This window comes from Xyrauchen texanus, chromosome 1 (genome assembly GCF_025860055.1).
Source record: "Xyrauchen texanus isolate HMW12.3.18 chromosome 1, RBS_HiC_50CHRs, whole genome shotgun sequence".
Classification (NCBI taxonomy): domain Eukaryota; kingdom Metazoa; phylum Chordata; class Actinopteri; order Cypriniformes; family Catostomidae; genus Xyrauchen; species Xyrauchen texanus.
This window is the reverse complement of record NC_068276.1, coordinates 54288173-54304826: the sequence shown is the minus strand read 5'-3', so window position 1 is coordinate 54304826 and position 16654 is coordinate 54288173. Positions and strand designations below refer to the sequence as shown.

The 16654-nt window shown below is 36.4% G+C and overlaps 1 protein-coding gene across 2 annotated transcripts in view; it reads right to left on the bottom strand.

Annotated features, from left to right (window-relative positions):
* Positions 1-5533: 5533 nt before the first annotated feature.
* LOC127646889 (ubiquitin carboxyl-terminal hydrolase 10-like) overlaps positions 5534-16654 on the bottom strand; it is a 33954-nt gene continuing 22833 nt past the window's right edge. For both annotated transcript variants that reach the window (XM_052130839.1, XM_052130848.1), the window contains 4 exons: positions 15598-15763; positions 14243-14387; positions 13318-13383; positions 5534-9679 (listed from right to left, as the gene is read on the bottom strand). In XM_052130839.1, coding sequence (XP_051986799.1) covers positions 9492-9679; positions 13318-13383; positions 14243-14387; positions 15598-15763 — 565 coding nt within the window. In that variant the 3' untranslated portion in view covers positions 5534-9491. The remainder of the gene's footprint in view (positions 9680-13317; positions 13384-14242; positions 14388-15597; positions 15764-16654) is intronic.

Genomic DNA, 16654 nt, shown 5'->3' with positions numbered 1-16654 from the left:
GGCATAATATTGATTCCCACAAAAAATTATATTTACTTGCCCCTTCTTTCTTTAAAAAAAAAAAAAAGAAAAAAATCAAGATTACAGTGATGCTCAATAGAGGCGAATGGGGCAAATCCAAAAACATTAAATTACTAACCTTTTTAAAAGTATAGCCACAAGACATAAACAATAAGTGTGTTAACATGAAAATCACTTACTAACCTTTTCTGTGTAAAGTTATATCCATGATGATGTCAACAAACCCTAAAAACCCTTTTATAGTGCTTTCAATAAATTGTTGTGACTGTAGTTTTATCAGCTTGTTGCATCTTTTTATATGGTTGAGAATTAGGTTTAGGCATACAGGTGTGGTTAGGTGCTCAAAAATATAAGTGTAATCTAAATTAAACGATTGTGACATTTACCTGCCTGTTACACATTTTATATTGTGAGGTTTAGGTTTGGGGTTGAGTTAGGGGATCTAACATATCAATAATATACAATAAAATGTATCTAAAGATCTCTTTTGCTGTGTTACTCATTGGCTACCACTCCTTGTGTTCCTGGGACAAAATGACCAGCCCATTTAAATAGATTATGAACCTCACATAATCCACATTTTGTCATTAACTATTGCATTAGATCTTTTTTTCAACTTGATTTCTAGTAACTAGAACAGGTTTTGTACCTCTTTTTTATTATTATTTATTGACAATAGGCCTAAATTACCTGAGCTAATGCAACTGCATTAAAAAAACATTTTTTGTGGATATTTTTTACTATATGAAATACCATACATACAATTTTCTGTCCTGCTTATCACACTATTTTTTATGTTTTTTTAATGTTGAACCAGAAATTATTATTTTATATATTTTATTTTGTAAAAAAAAGAAAAAATATATAATAAACTGGCAGAAAGTCACGTGTGGTGTTCCTGGTCAAAAGATGACTGGCCCATTCAAATGCATATAAATCTCTCATAATGAAAATACTTTTACTAGGTATTGCATTAGATCTTTCTATTAACTTGATTTCTAGTAATTAGATTTTGTACTTCTTTTTGGCACTTATTGATAGTAGGCTTCATTGACCTGAACTTATACAAGAAAAAGCCTCTGTATATCAGTAAACATTGTTCCTACTCTTTGTGAGAATGTGGAAGTTCCCAAAACACATTGTTATAATATTTGTTCCTGTGGAGTCAAGCATACTTCAGATGCGGCCCAGGATATCACAGGGCGTGTGTGTGTGTGTGTGTGTGTGAAAGTTCCCAAAACACATCATCATAACATTTTGTTCCTATGGAGTCAAGAAAGGTTCATAAGCTGCCTGGGATGTCAAAGAATCAAAGCGGGTGTGTGTGTGAGTTAATGTTCAAGCAAGCACACATGCACATATGTGCTCATCTAATAGTTGGAAAGGCTCTAAAACAAATCTTTTTTATTTTTTGTAACCTCATCCATTCATTCATTCCTAATTGCCGGTCATTTCTGACCACCGGGTACATCACTGGTGTGTGTGTGTGTGTGTGTTTACATGTCCAAACACACACACACACACACACACACTCACTCACCATGCACCCTCACATGCCCTTTGGATTACCAGGCAACCTCTGAACCTTAGTAAAAATCACATAAAATTTCAGAGCTTACCAAGGAATCCAAAGGGTGTGTGTGTGTGTGAATCTATGAGTGTGCACACATGTATGAGAACTTTGAGTGCAAGTACACATGCACATACTTTATGTGCTCATCAAATATGGTTGGACAGGCTCCTGAACACTCAATTTTTGTTTTTGTAGCACTGCCTATTCATTTCCAATGGCCGGTCATTTTTGACCGGGAACACAACAGGTGTAACAAAGTGAAATAAAACCTAGAATATGTCAAGAAAATGGTCCACATATATTGTGTGTGTGTGTTTTCAGATGCCATATGTAAACAAAGTCAAGAAATCTTATCCCAATTGGATTAAAAATATGTTAAATAAATGCAGGATCAAAATGACTGCGACACAACATACAGGTTAAACATGCTTAATAAATCTGAAGATTTCCAAGCTTGTGATGGAATCTGAGTGGAAGGAATGACAACATATTCATGATGAGGGTAAAAGTCGATATGGTGACGCTTTTTTTAAACTGCGTGACAAGTTAAAATTATTTTCTGTGGTAATCAGCAACATACCACAGATTTTAATGTTTCCAGTGAAACTGTACAACTATATAGTAGGCATTGTATTTTGAGCACTCTAATATGTGATTATGCACTGTACAATCATCATGATATGTACAGTTTTTGTCACAAAGCTAAAATTGTAAACTGTAAATATGAACATAAACATTATTCCACTACAACCAAAAATACGCACCCAAATATACTATGAACACTAAAGATTGCTTGCTTTGAAAAACATCAACACATGTAAAGATTGAAATCAACGCCAATGGCTCCTATACCATTATCACAGCAGAACAATTTTTACTACATTTAGGTGGTCTCTTGCAGTTTCCTTCCCCAAGTAACATCACTATGTTTAAAATCCTCAACAGTCTGATGGTATTAACAATGAAATTACAACATTTGATTGCATGTTTGAGAGCAATGACCATACTTGCGTTCCTACAGCCTCAATGAGATCACCTTTACAAAACAAACAAAGAGGCCACCCAGCCCAAAAACGGCACACTGGACTAGCAGGCAGCCAATTAAGCCACAAGTGCAGGCAAAACGGTCAGAACGAGAATATAAGCACAAAGCAGAAACTTTATATAACTCGGAGCGGGTTACAAAAGCAATTTTGAAATTCATCCTTCTTTGGTTAGTCTACAATACATGCTAACGGGGTACTATTTAATGTTTGCTTGAGGTTACGAGGCACAAGGCCAATAGAAAGTGGGTAATGCGCACAAAAAAAAAATGTGTTTGTACAAACTCGTTTGAAAGTCTCTGGACTGATCTGATTTAGAAATAACTCTTCGCCACAATTTATTTTGTTTTATTTGAACAGTTGACAAAAGAATTAAGATGGCTGAAGACCGGGGATGGCACACAGCATACAGAAAGTACAGTGCCGTGATTATATTGAAGCAAAATAGTTATCCAACACCTATATCACCCATGTGAAAATCTAACTGCCCCCTTAAACTTATTAGCTGGTTGTGCCACCTTTAGCAGCAACAACTGCAATCAAACGCTCCCAATAACTGGAGATCAGCCAGGTCAACAACACTGTGGTGGAATTTTGGCTCAATCTTCTTAGAAAACTGCTTTAGTTCAGACACATTGGAGGGGTTGAGCATGAACTGCCTGTTTAACCCTTGTGCATCCTTGTGGACATTTTTGGCTTTTTCAGTTTTGGTTTTTTGATAACTTTGTCTGTGTTAATGCTAACTGCATAACATTTTCCACAGGTGTGAATATTTATTGGAATTTTAATATTTCACCCTATTTTCTTTAAAAAAATTTTTTTTGCACTAGTTACACAAAATACTCCCTCTTAGCGTCGTTTTGGACAAAAATGCCCCATTGAAACCCATTCAAACTGCAATTTTTAATCCCAGTGCCATTTAACTATAAAATTATGCAATCTTGTTTAACATGCTTTCATTATGTTGGCAAGGCTTCAAAATTTACATTTTAAATATTTTTTACCAGATCGTGCCATTTTTTCAGGTTTGGCATATCATCGCTTTTGTTGTTGTTTTCTGCTGTTTTTGGCTTATGCATATTATAGAGCCAATTAGATACATTATGAATATATAATTGTGTGAGTGTGTTGGTATGGATTTCAGAGTGTGGTTTGTATGTGTCTGAGGCTCTAATAATAAAAATAAAAAAAATTCTGTTTAGCATTTATTAAATTGAAAATAATTATAATTATTATATTTTTTATAAAAAAACAACAGTGGCATTATGTAAACAAACCGGCGTAGTGTTAAATTCTGAAAATAAATGAATGTTTGGTAACTATGATTAGAACTGATTCTGGTTAAAATATAAGTCAGTGAAAGTAGAAAAAAATATTATTCTATAATATTTTTATGACACTTTTTTGACATGGCCATTTCTGTCCATTATGGACCTAAGTGGTAGCTTTTTTTTAAATCTGATACTGCATAAAAAATATGAAAGCATCAAAATGAATGTTGTTGTTAATCATTGACATATCCGAGGCTCTAATAATCAAAGAAAAACAAATCTGCTTAGCATATATTAAATTGAAAATAATTACTATTTTTCATTTTTTCCTAAAAAAAACAACAGTGGCATTATGTAAACAAACCAGCGTTTAAAGGGTTAAAATTCTAAAAATGAATGAATGTTTGGTCATTATGATTAGAGCTGATGCTGGTTAAAAAAATTATGTCAGTGAAAGTGGGAAAAAATTAAATCTATAATATTTTTATGACAGTTTTTGGACATGGACATTTTTGTCCATAATGAACCTATGTGTAACTTTTTTTAATTGATGCACAAGGGTTAAGGTCCTGTTACAGCATCTCAATCAGGTTTAAGTCAGGACTTTGACTAGGCCACTTTAAAATTTGTATTTAGCTTCTTTTGAGCCATTTTGACCGAACGCTCTCCTTTAGGATTTTCTGGTAGAGAGCAGAATTCATGTTTCCCCGCAATTATTGCAAGACGCCCTGACCCTGAAGCAGCAAAGCATCCCCACACCATCACACTACCACCACCATGCTTGACCGTAGGTACGATGTTCTTTTTGTGGAATTTGGTGTTTGATTTACACCAGATGTAACGGGACCCATCTTCCAAACAATTCCACTTTCGACTCATCAGTCCATAGAACATTCTCCCAAAAGCGTCAAGGATCATCAAGGTGTTTTGGCAAAATTCAGACGAGCCGTAATGTTATTCTGGTTTAGCAGTGGCTTTTGCCTCGCCACTCTTCCATTTTTGGCCAAGAGTCTTTCTGATAGTGGAGTCATGAACTGATATTTATTGATGCGAGAGATGCCTGCAGTTCCTTGGATGTTGTCCTTGGCTTTTCTGTGACCTTCTAGATGAGTCGTTGCTGTGCTCTTGGAAGAATTTTGTCAAGTCTGCCACTTCTGGGAAGGTTCACTACTATGCTAGGTTTTTTCCATTTGGAGATAATGGCTCTCAGTGTGGTTCTTTGGAGTCCCAGAGCCTTTTAAATAGCTTTGTAACCCTTCCCAGACTGATATATTTCAATCACCTTTTTCCTCATCATTTCTGGAATTTCTTACATCCTTGACATAGTGTGCTACTGGGTAAAACCTTTTAGCCAAATTCATACTGCTGGAAAAGTTCCATTTAAGTGTTGATTTGAACAGGACTGACAGTAATCAGGCCTGAGTTTGTCTAGTCCAGCTGAACCCCATTATGAATGGTGTTTCATAGATTTTGGGATTTAGTAACTTAGGGGGCAAATAAGTTTTCAGACATGCCCAGTTGGTATTGGATAAAGCACTGTATTTAACTAAAAATCCCCAATGCATCATGTTATCAGCAGACACAAGGGTTAGGAAGCACAAACTGAAAAGGCAGACATCTTTGAAGCTATACATCAGGACTTTCCCTGACCGATATTTATTCTGAAAGAAGAGAAAGAAACTGTCTCAAAGGTGGCACTAATACAAGAAAAACCTTCAGATCTTCACCTTGAAACAGAGGAGAGTAACAAGACATGAGTGCATCAGTTATGACCAAATAAAGTCAACACATTATAATCAACACTTAGGAAAGGTGATTTTCTGAATGTTCCTCTTCATGATGATAAGCATATGTCAACTGGTTTCAGGTAAAAAAAAAAAATTTAAAAAAAAAACGTATTTAGTGGTATATAATGTATGAAGACATCAAAGTTTGGGGGAAAAATACTTTTACATTTTATCTTAGAGCAATTATAAGAGGCAACAGTGTCTATTAATTCAAGTTATGTCCTTTGGTTTCACTTGGTGTGGTGGGGACACACTCCTTGTGTCCTGTGGATTCAAATAAAAAAATTAAAGTTCAAAAGGACACATGGGTAAAATATTACTCAGCATTTGTAATTACATAAAGAACTGAACAGAAAATACAAAATATCATGTAAACCATCAAAGTCTGACATTTCAGGATTATACAGATTTGGTGGGAGATTTAAACTGTGTTCAAGTGCCACTAGGATAAAATAAGCTCATTCAGATGGATGTGAAATTTATGGTTGTTTTTTTTCCCAGCTGTGGGAAAGAAAAGTTCATTCTAGTCTAACTGGTGGTCAGAGACAGGACTGTGCGAAGAGCTCAGCACAAATGATCCCTTCCCAGAGGCTATGAACCCCACCTTTTACAATTGCAAAACGTGTGCATGCTTATGTGGAGTGACCTACATCTAATTGCATGTGTAGAAAGTTTGGATTTACCAAGAGTAAGCCTGAATCAATAAAAATTGAATTAAGTAATTTTCACCCAAATATGAACATTCAGGCACCCTTATGTCGTTCCATCCAAACCAGACTTTCTAAAGCAGAACAGCTTGAATATAGCGGGCTGTAATTTCAACATAATGGTGGAGGATAGTGAGTCAATATGAAGCTTAAAAAAAGAACACGAATGTCCATGCAAATGTGACAGTCAGGCTTGAAGTCTTTAAGGATCTTTACTTAAATATGTTTTGAGTAATTTTTCCAGTGAAAATGTGGTTCACAAGTACAAGAGAAAAGCTTATTCACAGTGGCACACCTTTACATGGGAACTCGCATTGTTTTTCACACTGCAACAATTCAAGCCTCTTCTCTCATCGCTCAAAGGTGCAAAGTACATCAAGATTTGCACTGAAAAGTGACTTCAATTTTAGGTTCTCTCCAAAACCGTTGTGTACCTTCTATAAGAAGACTTCAAATTTGATGCATGAGTCGTACGGATTACTTTTAAGATACTTTTGGGTCCTTTAAGCATTAAAGTGAGGCACTATCCACTGACAATGCATTGACCAGATGGACAAAGACATTTATTGGAACATGTCTTTGTTATGTCGTTTGGTACAGGTTTGGAACAGCATGAGGGTGAATAGATTTGTTGGTGAACCATTCCTTTAAAATAACTGGGGAATTTTGATAGAGGTCTGATAATCATTTAAAGGGGTAAGAGAAGTTCTGCTAATTGCTGCATTAGTTATTAAATAGATATAAATTATCTTGGTCAATTGTACTTTTATTTTATGGAAATGTAAATTTTAATAATAATAATAAAAAAAAAGTCAAATAAAATAAATATGGTCAAGCATAGTACTTGTACAACTTTATTCAATGTTGTGCTTTAACCTTGGGTCATTTTCTTTCAAAACATCAAATGGAACAAACGGAATGAAGGAAAAAAAAAAAAAACTCAACATCAAAAATCAACTGAATACAATCAGGTATAATATTGATGATGATGCAAGGTCTCCAAAACAGACTCAAACATGATTCATTGTTTGTGCGCATCTGTGGTTGCATTTAGGTAAGAGTTGGATATCACCTCGTGACAACACAGCCATTAGCTATAGGAGACATTTCTTGCAACCCATTCTGAGGTATTATCCTCAGAGCTGCACACAAAGCCTCAACATGTACAATACAGGCTGACTGCTTGGAGCGGGCTAACACACAGAAAGGGAAGCTGACCATATTGTGCACCTGTCTCAAGACTGCTCCCTCTTTATACTTCGCAGGAGTGGCTCAGTTCTTGCTGCTCTACTGACATCAAAAGGCAGCCAGCAGATAAACATATTCTTATGATACAGAAATGATCTAACAGAAGAACTAATGAAAAATGTGTCAAAAATAAATGTGGGTTAAAAGAATAGTTCTCCCCAAAATGAATTGTCAACTCAATTTACCTTCATTTTTATTTCATACCCATACAATTGTTCTGTACTATCTTTAACACAGTGGTAGTCGATAGTGACTCACTGAAAAGCCTGAAAAAGACACAAAAGAAATGCAAGTACTCAATGTGACTTGTGTATAATATTCCAAGTCTTCTGAAAGTATATCCTAAACATCCTACATTTTAAGAAATTTTCTGGGAATATCTTGATTTCTGTTGAGCATTTATAAGAACAAAGAGACGCTTGTTCAAAGAGGCACACATGAGAACTTGCGTTGTCTTAGTCATAAACCCTAATCTCATCCTATGCTTTCAAAACACTTTAAATATGACGAACAAGTTACTATTAAGTGGGTCACCATCAGCTACCATTGAATTCAAAAGACAGACCGAAGCAATCATTGAAATCCAAGATGAAATGAGATGAAAATCTCCTTTTGTGTTCCTTGTATGAAATATGAGTTTGGAACGACACAAACAGAATTTTTATTTTTGGGTGAACTACTTTAATGTTTATGATGGAATCTCAGACATCATAGGTATCTTATCAGCATTAAAGTGTGTGTGTGTGTGTGTGTGTGTGTGTGTGTGAGAGACAAAGTACATAGAATGCCTAAAGAACAAGCGCAACCCAGGAAGCTCAAGGTGAATGCCACCAAGATTCAGATTTTTGCATTTCCTTTTTATAATATTTTTTAAAACTTAAATATCCGCAACAAATGTGCAAAAAGCACATTCTTATTTTTATTGACCAGTTTTATATGCACAAAGCTTTTTTTTTTTTTATCATTTATATCCTAAAGCGCATTAAAATGGTAAGATAGTCATTCTAATCCTACACCCAAAAATCACAGAGGTTCTCTCAAACAAGAGAACCTGCATTTTCTTTCTCGTTTTAACACACCGCAGCACCCCTTCTCCAGCCGGATACCTTATTTTCCCCCACGACTCATGTAATTTAGATCTGAAAGTGTTAGGATTGTGAGAGAAATGGGGGAGAAAGAGAAGTTGTTGGTGGAGTAGAGTGTCTTGCTTCAGGAGTCGACAAACTCGTACATTGAGTTCTACACAAATATCGGTAGCTTGCTGGTGCTGGGCCTCATTTATTCTCTAGTCAAGAATTTAACAGGCCCCACTTCACTGCTGACAAATCCCCTTGCTAAAAGGCAAAACACATCAGATTTTTTCTCTATGCCATTTAAAAAAAGTAGATTAAACAAAAAATGAATAATTTTCTCCAGCAGTCCATCAGTTTTCAGCCTCAACTGGTTTGAGTTCTTTTGGTGGGTGTCCACTTGGGCCAGTCAACATGAGGCTATGGACATTAGCAGTGCTTCAGGTCTGTCTCTCAAAACCGTAGCCTTCTCCAGTGCTAAATTTCTCCTCTTAACCTCTTCCAGACCATGCGTGGAGGGGCGGATGCCATTTCGTGAAAGTCTTTAGATACATCTGTTGTCTTTTTCTCTCTTGAAAAAAATAAAAAATAAAAATAAAAATCAGAAAAGCTGGCTCTCAGGAACAGCAGGGTTGAGGGAGGAAGGACAATCGTGAAGTTGGGCAGTGTTCTTGTTGAGACACATGTGGGTGTTTGTGTGTGTGAATGGGTGCATGTCTGTATGTAAACGTGTATGTGTGTGTGCGCATTTATGTTGTGCGTGTACAGATTCTACAGCAGGTCCACTCGACGGTAGTACAGCAGATAGGCAGTACGCTCTGCAGTCTGCTTCACCACCTGGTGCTGATTGATAATCTTCACCGCCTGGTCATCAATGCGCAGCCAGCCATTCAAACCGATGTGGAAGACATCTGTAGTGTAGTGGCCACCCGTGACACTGTTCCCATGGTGATAGACGACTGTGGAAAGACAGGATGGATCATGTTAAAAAAAAAAAAAAAAACTATAGATGCTTCGGTACCAATTCAATATTAGTCAATAGATTGAACGTACGTGCAAGTAGTATCTAGAAATATCTAGTATCCAGAAATGGTCTTCACACCATTGTTTTTAATTAGTTTATATTAATATTAGGAATGTCAATTTAACATTAATTTAGGGAAGACAGCGTGTCTCAAGAAACTTCACAAGTGGCGCAGCCACACAATAAGAGGCAGGACGTGTTCTTGACTGCTGGTACAACAAAATTCAGGGATCGAGATGTGATTATCAAAGTTTCAAACAACTTTTAATATCACACTGTGTCCAAAATAATTGCGGCATTTATGACAATGAAATCCAAGTCCAAAAGCGTCCGTCTGACACAAATGTACACAGACCAACAATTAAAACAATTGTGTAGAACGCAGGAACACTGCATCCTGTGAGATAAGGACAGATTGACTAATTCAATTGCTGTCGACTGCAGGCTTATATTTAAAGGGAATAGTTTACCCAAAAATTAAAATGCTCTCATTATTTACTTACCCTGATTCCATCTCATTGTGTATGACTGAACGTCTTCAGCAGAACACAGAGCTCGGTCAGGTCCATATAATCAAAGTACTTTGACGGTCCATGTCACATTTAGGCAGCATAAAAGTAATCCACATGACTCCAGTCGATCAATTAATGTCTTCTGATGTGAATCAATAGGTTATATGTAAGACAGTCGATAATTAAAACTTTAACTTCAAATCTGTACTTCTGTCCAGGGCTCTGATGCTGTTTGAAGTGGCCGAACTCTCGCATGACGTTCGTTCTTCTGTTGTAAATAAGCTCCTCTTCCGCATTCTTGCGTGAACTCGCCGATGCGCTTGCATCACATGACAACTGATCGCTTTTTAAAAGTTAATGTTTTAATTATTAATTTATTTTTTTACACAAAAAGGTATCAATTTGCTGCTTAAAACATTCATTGATCGACTGGAGTCACATGGATTACTTTTCTGCTGCCTAAATGTGACTTTTGAACCGTCAAAGTGCTGGCACCCGTTTACCTGGAGGTGGTCTATCTTCTCAAAATCTTAATTTGTGTTCTGTTGAAGACAGACAGTCATACACATCTAGGATGGCATCAGGGTAAGTGAATAATGAAATTATTTTCATTTTTGGGTTAACTATTCCTTTAATGATAAAATAATCAATATATTGAACAAGGACTAAGACCAAAATGTTTTTCATTTTGGTTCGTAATGAAAAACATTTCAAAAACTGTATTTTTCCGTTCAGGTTTAGTAGTTCTGCAGCCTCCTTTCCAAATGGTTACCGGTTAGAACATGATAAAAAAAAAAAAAAAATTTAAAAACGGTTAATAACGTTATTTTTAAAATGACAATTCTCTGCGCTAAGGAGTGGGTGAAATACTAATTGCAGTGTTACCAGATCTCACAAGAGAAACAAACAACATGGTCTGAAAAAATAAGCCCAAAATAAACCACTTGCCTCACCAAAATAAGCAAAAATGAGTGATTATATTTTCTCTGTGTCATAAACTTAGTTAAATAACAGTTTTGTATAATTTTACAGATCTGCTCAGTCAAAACCCGGCAGCATCATATCTGTATTAATGCATCATAGCTAACAATAATTCAGTGAAGACTTGGAAACAACTGAGAAATTTACTTCATACCTCTAATAATGTTTTCCTTGTATCTGGATTAAACCATGCATGCATATGTAGTAATTATACATAGTTGTTAAAAAGTTGTTCTTGCACAGAAAGTGTCATCCACAATGGTCAATTAGGCAAAGAAATGTTTGATGCAGCAGGATCAAAGCATATTTACATTTTTTCGGGCAACATGAATTGGTGTAGTTCCAAAAACTTCGATAAACCCTTTGACCTTTAGTTTCATAATGGATGCCATCACAAAGTGGACAAAGACAGGCACACAGCGCTTTTTTCCATCTGTTTCATGGTTTTATTTATTTGTTTGTGACTGAAGTGAAAAAGGCCCAAGTTTAGTTCTTAAGGACTCAAGTGTGAACCCTCAAAGAATAGCTTTGTTATTGACAGAGCATGGGCAAAATATTACCAAACTTAGCTAAAAATTAATCACTCCGATATGATTAAAAAAAAGTTCAAATCGGAACGTTTTTCAAAATAAATCGCAATTTGACTATCCAAATCTTGCAGCCCTACAAAATACATAAAGAATAATTGACGACGGACCATTGAATTGTTGAAAAATAATGAGGTGGTAATGCGGTCACAACGTGCAGCACCTCGGGTGTGCATTATTTTTCAACAATTTAACAGGACAGAGTCAATTATTCCGCTTATACCACGGTTACCACACCTTAAGACACAGTTCAAGATTTTATCTCCAGAAATTCTGGTTTTCTTCCTAAAACACTCGAGTAACTACTTTCTTCCACCACAGATTTAGCATCTTACCATGATACAGCTTAATCCTTCGTTGCCAATTTGAAAACGTCACGTTGCACCACTTTACTCGAGGACTTACTGAGATGCAGGAGTGCGCTGACATGACGACTTGTTCCTATCAAATTATGTTTGGGCCTTAAGTGTGTGCATTACGCGTATGTGTGTCCATGAGTGTGGGAGTGTGTGTGAGAGTGGGGGAGCATGAGGGATTTTACCCACAGATATTTCAGATAATACAGAAACAGTGGTATTGATCAAGTGTTTCTAGCTATGATACAGCTCAAGCGTATCAAACATAATTATCGAACTAGCAATGAAGGATGCTCTGCTTTTGTGTGCGTGTGTATTTGAGAAAGCGAAACTGTACTTTTGAAGTGCTTTCTACTATAGCTATGTGAGGCTGATTAGAGCGAAATACATTGAAACATTCAAAGTTATTTCAGATAATTTAAATGTTGCATTGATCAAGTCATGGGTGGGGGGGGTGGCTCTATTTGTTGTTTACGAATAGAGTCTGTGTGTGCGCGCACGTACGTATGTGTGAGAGAAAGTGATATAGAATCGTTATGCGTTCAAGAACTGGAACTACTTCATAGCTGTGCGTTTTCCTTGAAAAATAATTGCACACCTTAGAATGTCCGTGAACCAATCAGAAGCAAGCATGCAACAGACCCATGGTATAAGCATTTTTATTAAACTTCAGTGAGTAATTATTTTTAATTGTTTCTCAGTGTCATTCAGATGTAAAATGTTGTCCAGATCGCTACTGAAGTACCACACAGTTGGCACGGTCATTACCTTTTACTTTCCTCAGAGCTAATCGGGATGGATCAATCCAGATAATTTCGGTAATTTTAAATAGCATGCAGGGTTGGACTTCCACTTGATTCTCAAGAATGAATAGTTGGAATTAAATAGATGTTAACAAAACTACTAGTGTTCTTTTTAATGTGCCAGTGTTTCCAATAAGACAAAAAGCATCCTGAAATTTTAATCATCTCTCATAATGCATTTGCAGGAGCTACCTGAAGGGAACTAAACCAGCAACCTTATACCATAGATAATTCACGATTCTTTGTCCAACCACTAGACATTCTGTGAACTATTTATTGGTTAATTAGATCAAAGAAGAATCCTCCTATTTTTATCAGGGGATTAAACACATACCTGCAAAGAGCCTGTAGGTTCTTTGGCCTTTGAAGGTTTTGCTCCGCACTCCCTGTGACAAAAGATCTGAAAAAGAATAAAAGAAAAAAAAAAAAAAACACACCATGATCAACAGTGTACCAAAGAGAGCTATTAACATGATCTATTTGATCGTTCTGAGAAAAGAGAACAAGCATTAAAAAGGGAAGAACCTCTTAGTATTTGTAGCAATTGTAGTAAATTGAATCCAGACTACTTTTTTCAGCAGAAAACCATTTATAATAGAAAGGGCTTTGTGCTGCTCCCTCATTAGTATTCTTGTTTATTTTGGTCATGTTCATATTTTGTGGGGGGATCGAGTCTCTTTGAGGGGTGTCGCATTGAGAGCAAATGCATGCAAACACTTTCAAACTCACCCCACTGCAGAGTAATGACTGACCCAGTTGGAAAAATACATTAAAACATGAAGGTTTCTCAGGGGGAACTGGGTGAGAGATCGCAAGCTCTCAAATAGAGACTAGGCTTGCACTGTGAATGAGCACACAAGAGTCAGAATGTTGAGACCAGTGTTCCCACACTTTCTGACCTTTCCAATCACTTGTCATTAGTAAAGGAGGTTGTTTGTTTTTGTTGTTGTAATAATTCAGACCGGTCTGCTAATGAATCATTCAGACTAACTTGTGAACTAGTTCAACTGATTAATTGAAAAGAACTCAGAAAGAACAATTCATTCACACATCACTAGTTTTAATATACACAGGAGCAGCATCTAGTCGATCATAATTAGAACAATTTCCATGATTAAGATCTTATTAATTCCCCAGACTTCTTTAGGATTTCCCATGGTCATAGGAACCCTTTAAAACTCCAAAACATCTAAACAAGGAAATCAGATAAAGTCATGTTTTAAGAAATATATTAGCAGAGTAGTTTCAGCGACAAATACCTTTACTGATCTCTAGATCAACGGGGTATTCAATATTTTTAACCAGTTTTTGACATCCACCGGTCTTCTCAAAGACAAATCTCTTGAGGTGAAGCACCAGCACTGGGGGAAGCTCTTCAAGAGTCATTCTGCGGCTGATCTCAATCTAAAAAGAATCAAGACAAACAAACAAACAAAAAAAAGAGCCATGACTCACAAACTTCACTACTTGGCATCATCTCTACCTTCACTTCAAAATAGAAAGAATAATTTTACGAAATGATAATACACAGCCATTAAAAAGCCATCATCAACCTGCTGCAACTAACCACTCAGAGAATGCAAGAATCCTCAGCAAAAAAAAAAAAAATGTGGCAACAAAAGGAACCGTAAAGAGGGATGAAAGGAAGCACTGCAGGAAAGCTCCTCTGAATTTAGTTATGTTTTTAATTTAGTTACATTGACAAATATCAGAGCAACTGAAGATCAGAACTATGGCTAATTAGCGTGTTAAATATACCGGTTTTAACGATTAAGTGTCGATTAGTTGCTTTTTGGAACCAAGCGGTTATTGCAAAAATCAATGTCGATAGTTTTTTTTATTTTATTCCTCCGTGTTCACAATTATAAATGCAAAATGTTACAAGTGAACATATATAATTGACAAGCGATCGCTGATTATCTACTATTGATGAATGATGATCTACTGTTGATTAATTACTGCTCATACAGAATTTATTAGCCGTCATCACATTGTTTACTTTATAGTAATTCTATAGTAATTCATTGTAGATGATCGTAAGACTCCATGTGTTGTTTCACTTGTGTTTGTGTGAGCTGGAAGCATTTTAAATATTAATTTCATTATTGGGATTTTGGTTGCACAATAAACAAATCTGGGATTACTCATTTTGGACTCTTGAAGCCTATATGCCTGCACCAGTCACAGTAAGGAATGACTGAAGATTTTAATTTTTTTACATTCAATAAATAGATCTAAAAAAAAACTATCAGCGATAATTGTTATTAGCCTTTTCCACCACCTTAGTTATTGTATTGGCTAAATCAATTATCAGTCGACCTCTAGTATTAACAGTTACCATAACATTTTCTTTAATGCTTCAAGGGGTCAAAGATGATGACAAACTATGAGGCAACTCCACAACTAACCAGAGTCAGGCTAGAAGACCTCAGGGCTAATAATACACACCATTAAAAACACACATGCTTTCATTCAAATAAATTCATTGCGGCACTCAAACACGCAGGTCCTGCCAGTACTCCTACACATGACACTCTGAACATAAAAAATAAAGAAAATAAATGCTCCTTTTAAAAAAGGGGGTCAGAAAATGTGCAATGTTATTGATTCACACCTCCTGCTTGGTCTTAGTGGTGTAGCCCTGAACGGACTCCCGCGCCACCAGTACCTCCAGGGCCTCCTGGACTGTGCGGACCTTCTCTGATTGGATGTCCAGCTGCAGCGTGAAGAAGGGCTGCAGGGTGGCAGATTCTTTTGAGCTCTGCTGGTACACCACAGATCTAAAAACAAAAATAATGTTTTTAAAGATGTGGGGCATGTCAAAGGGGACACCCGGTTGTCACTGTGAATGACATTTTAAAGCATTCTTTAGATACAACATATCGAGAGAGCAGTGCTTCCTACAGGATTCTGTAGAACATTTTGTGCCATATAAAAAAAACACCATAACCAGGGTTTGAAATTAACTTCTTGCCTCACCGAACAACATGGCTAGTAGTTTCCAAGGCCACTAGCCACTTAATATAGTCACTAACCAAAACCACCAGCCATGCAAAAAATTATAAAGGTATCCATCTGTAACTCGGGGTCTGAGGTGCCAACTAACCTCTCACAGGGCCTCATTTAACTTAGACACCATGTCTCTTCCTCATCTGGGGTTTGACATCTCTTAAGAACATTTTGTATGCTCATTCTGAAAAGAGGGTAAAAACTAGGGATGTCAGTTTCAGCTTTTTATCTTTTAATGTTACCTCAGACTGCTAATGATAGCTAGTGAAGTCATAAGTAGTGTAACGTTATGCCAATTAACCTAGTAACATTAATTTACGTTAAATCATCATGATCGTAACTTCGGCAATAATATTATCTGTTGTACACTGATGATGATAAATTGTGTGTGGAGTAGTGTATAAATGCAGTGGATACATTTAATGTTAGTTAACGTTAATTACCTTAAAGATTACCTCCTCAACCAAAAAACGTTAGACTGATCCAGGAATACGCCAGTGCATATATTTGCGAGTGTGTGAGCGCGTGTTTACAGCAGCGGGTGAGGAGCTGACTGGTGCACGAGAGCACAAAACACAACCTTTTATTTTATGTTATTATGAGACTGAGAAGTGCTAAATGTTTTTGGTTCATTATGAGACTGTGGCAAGGCAAATGAGACT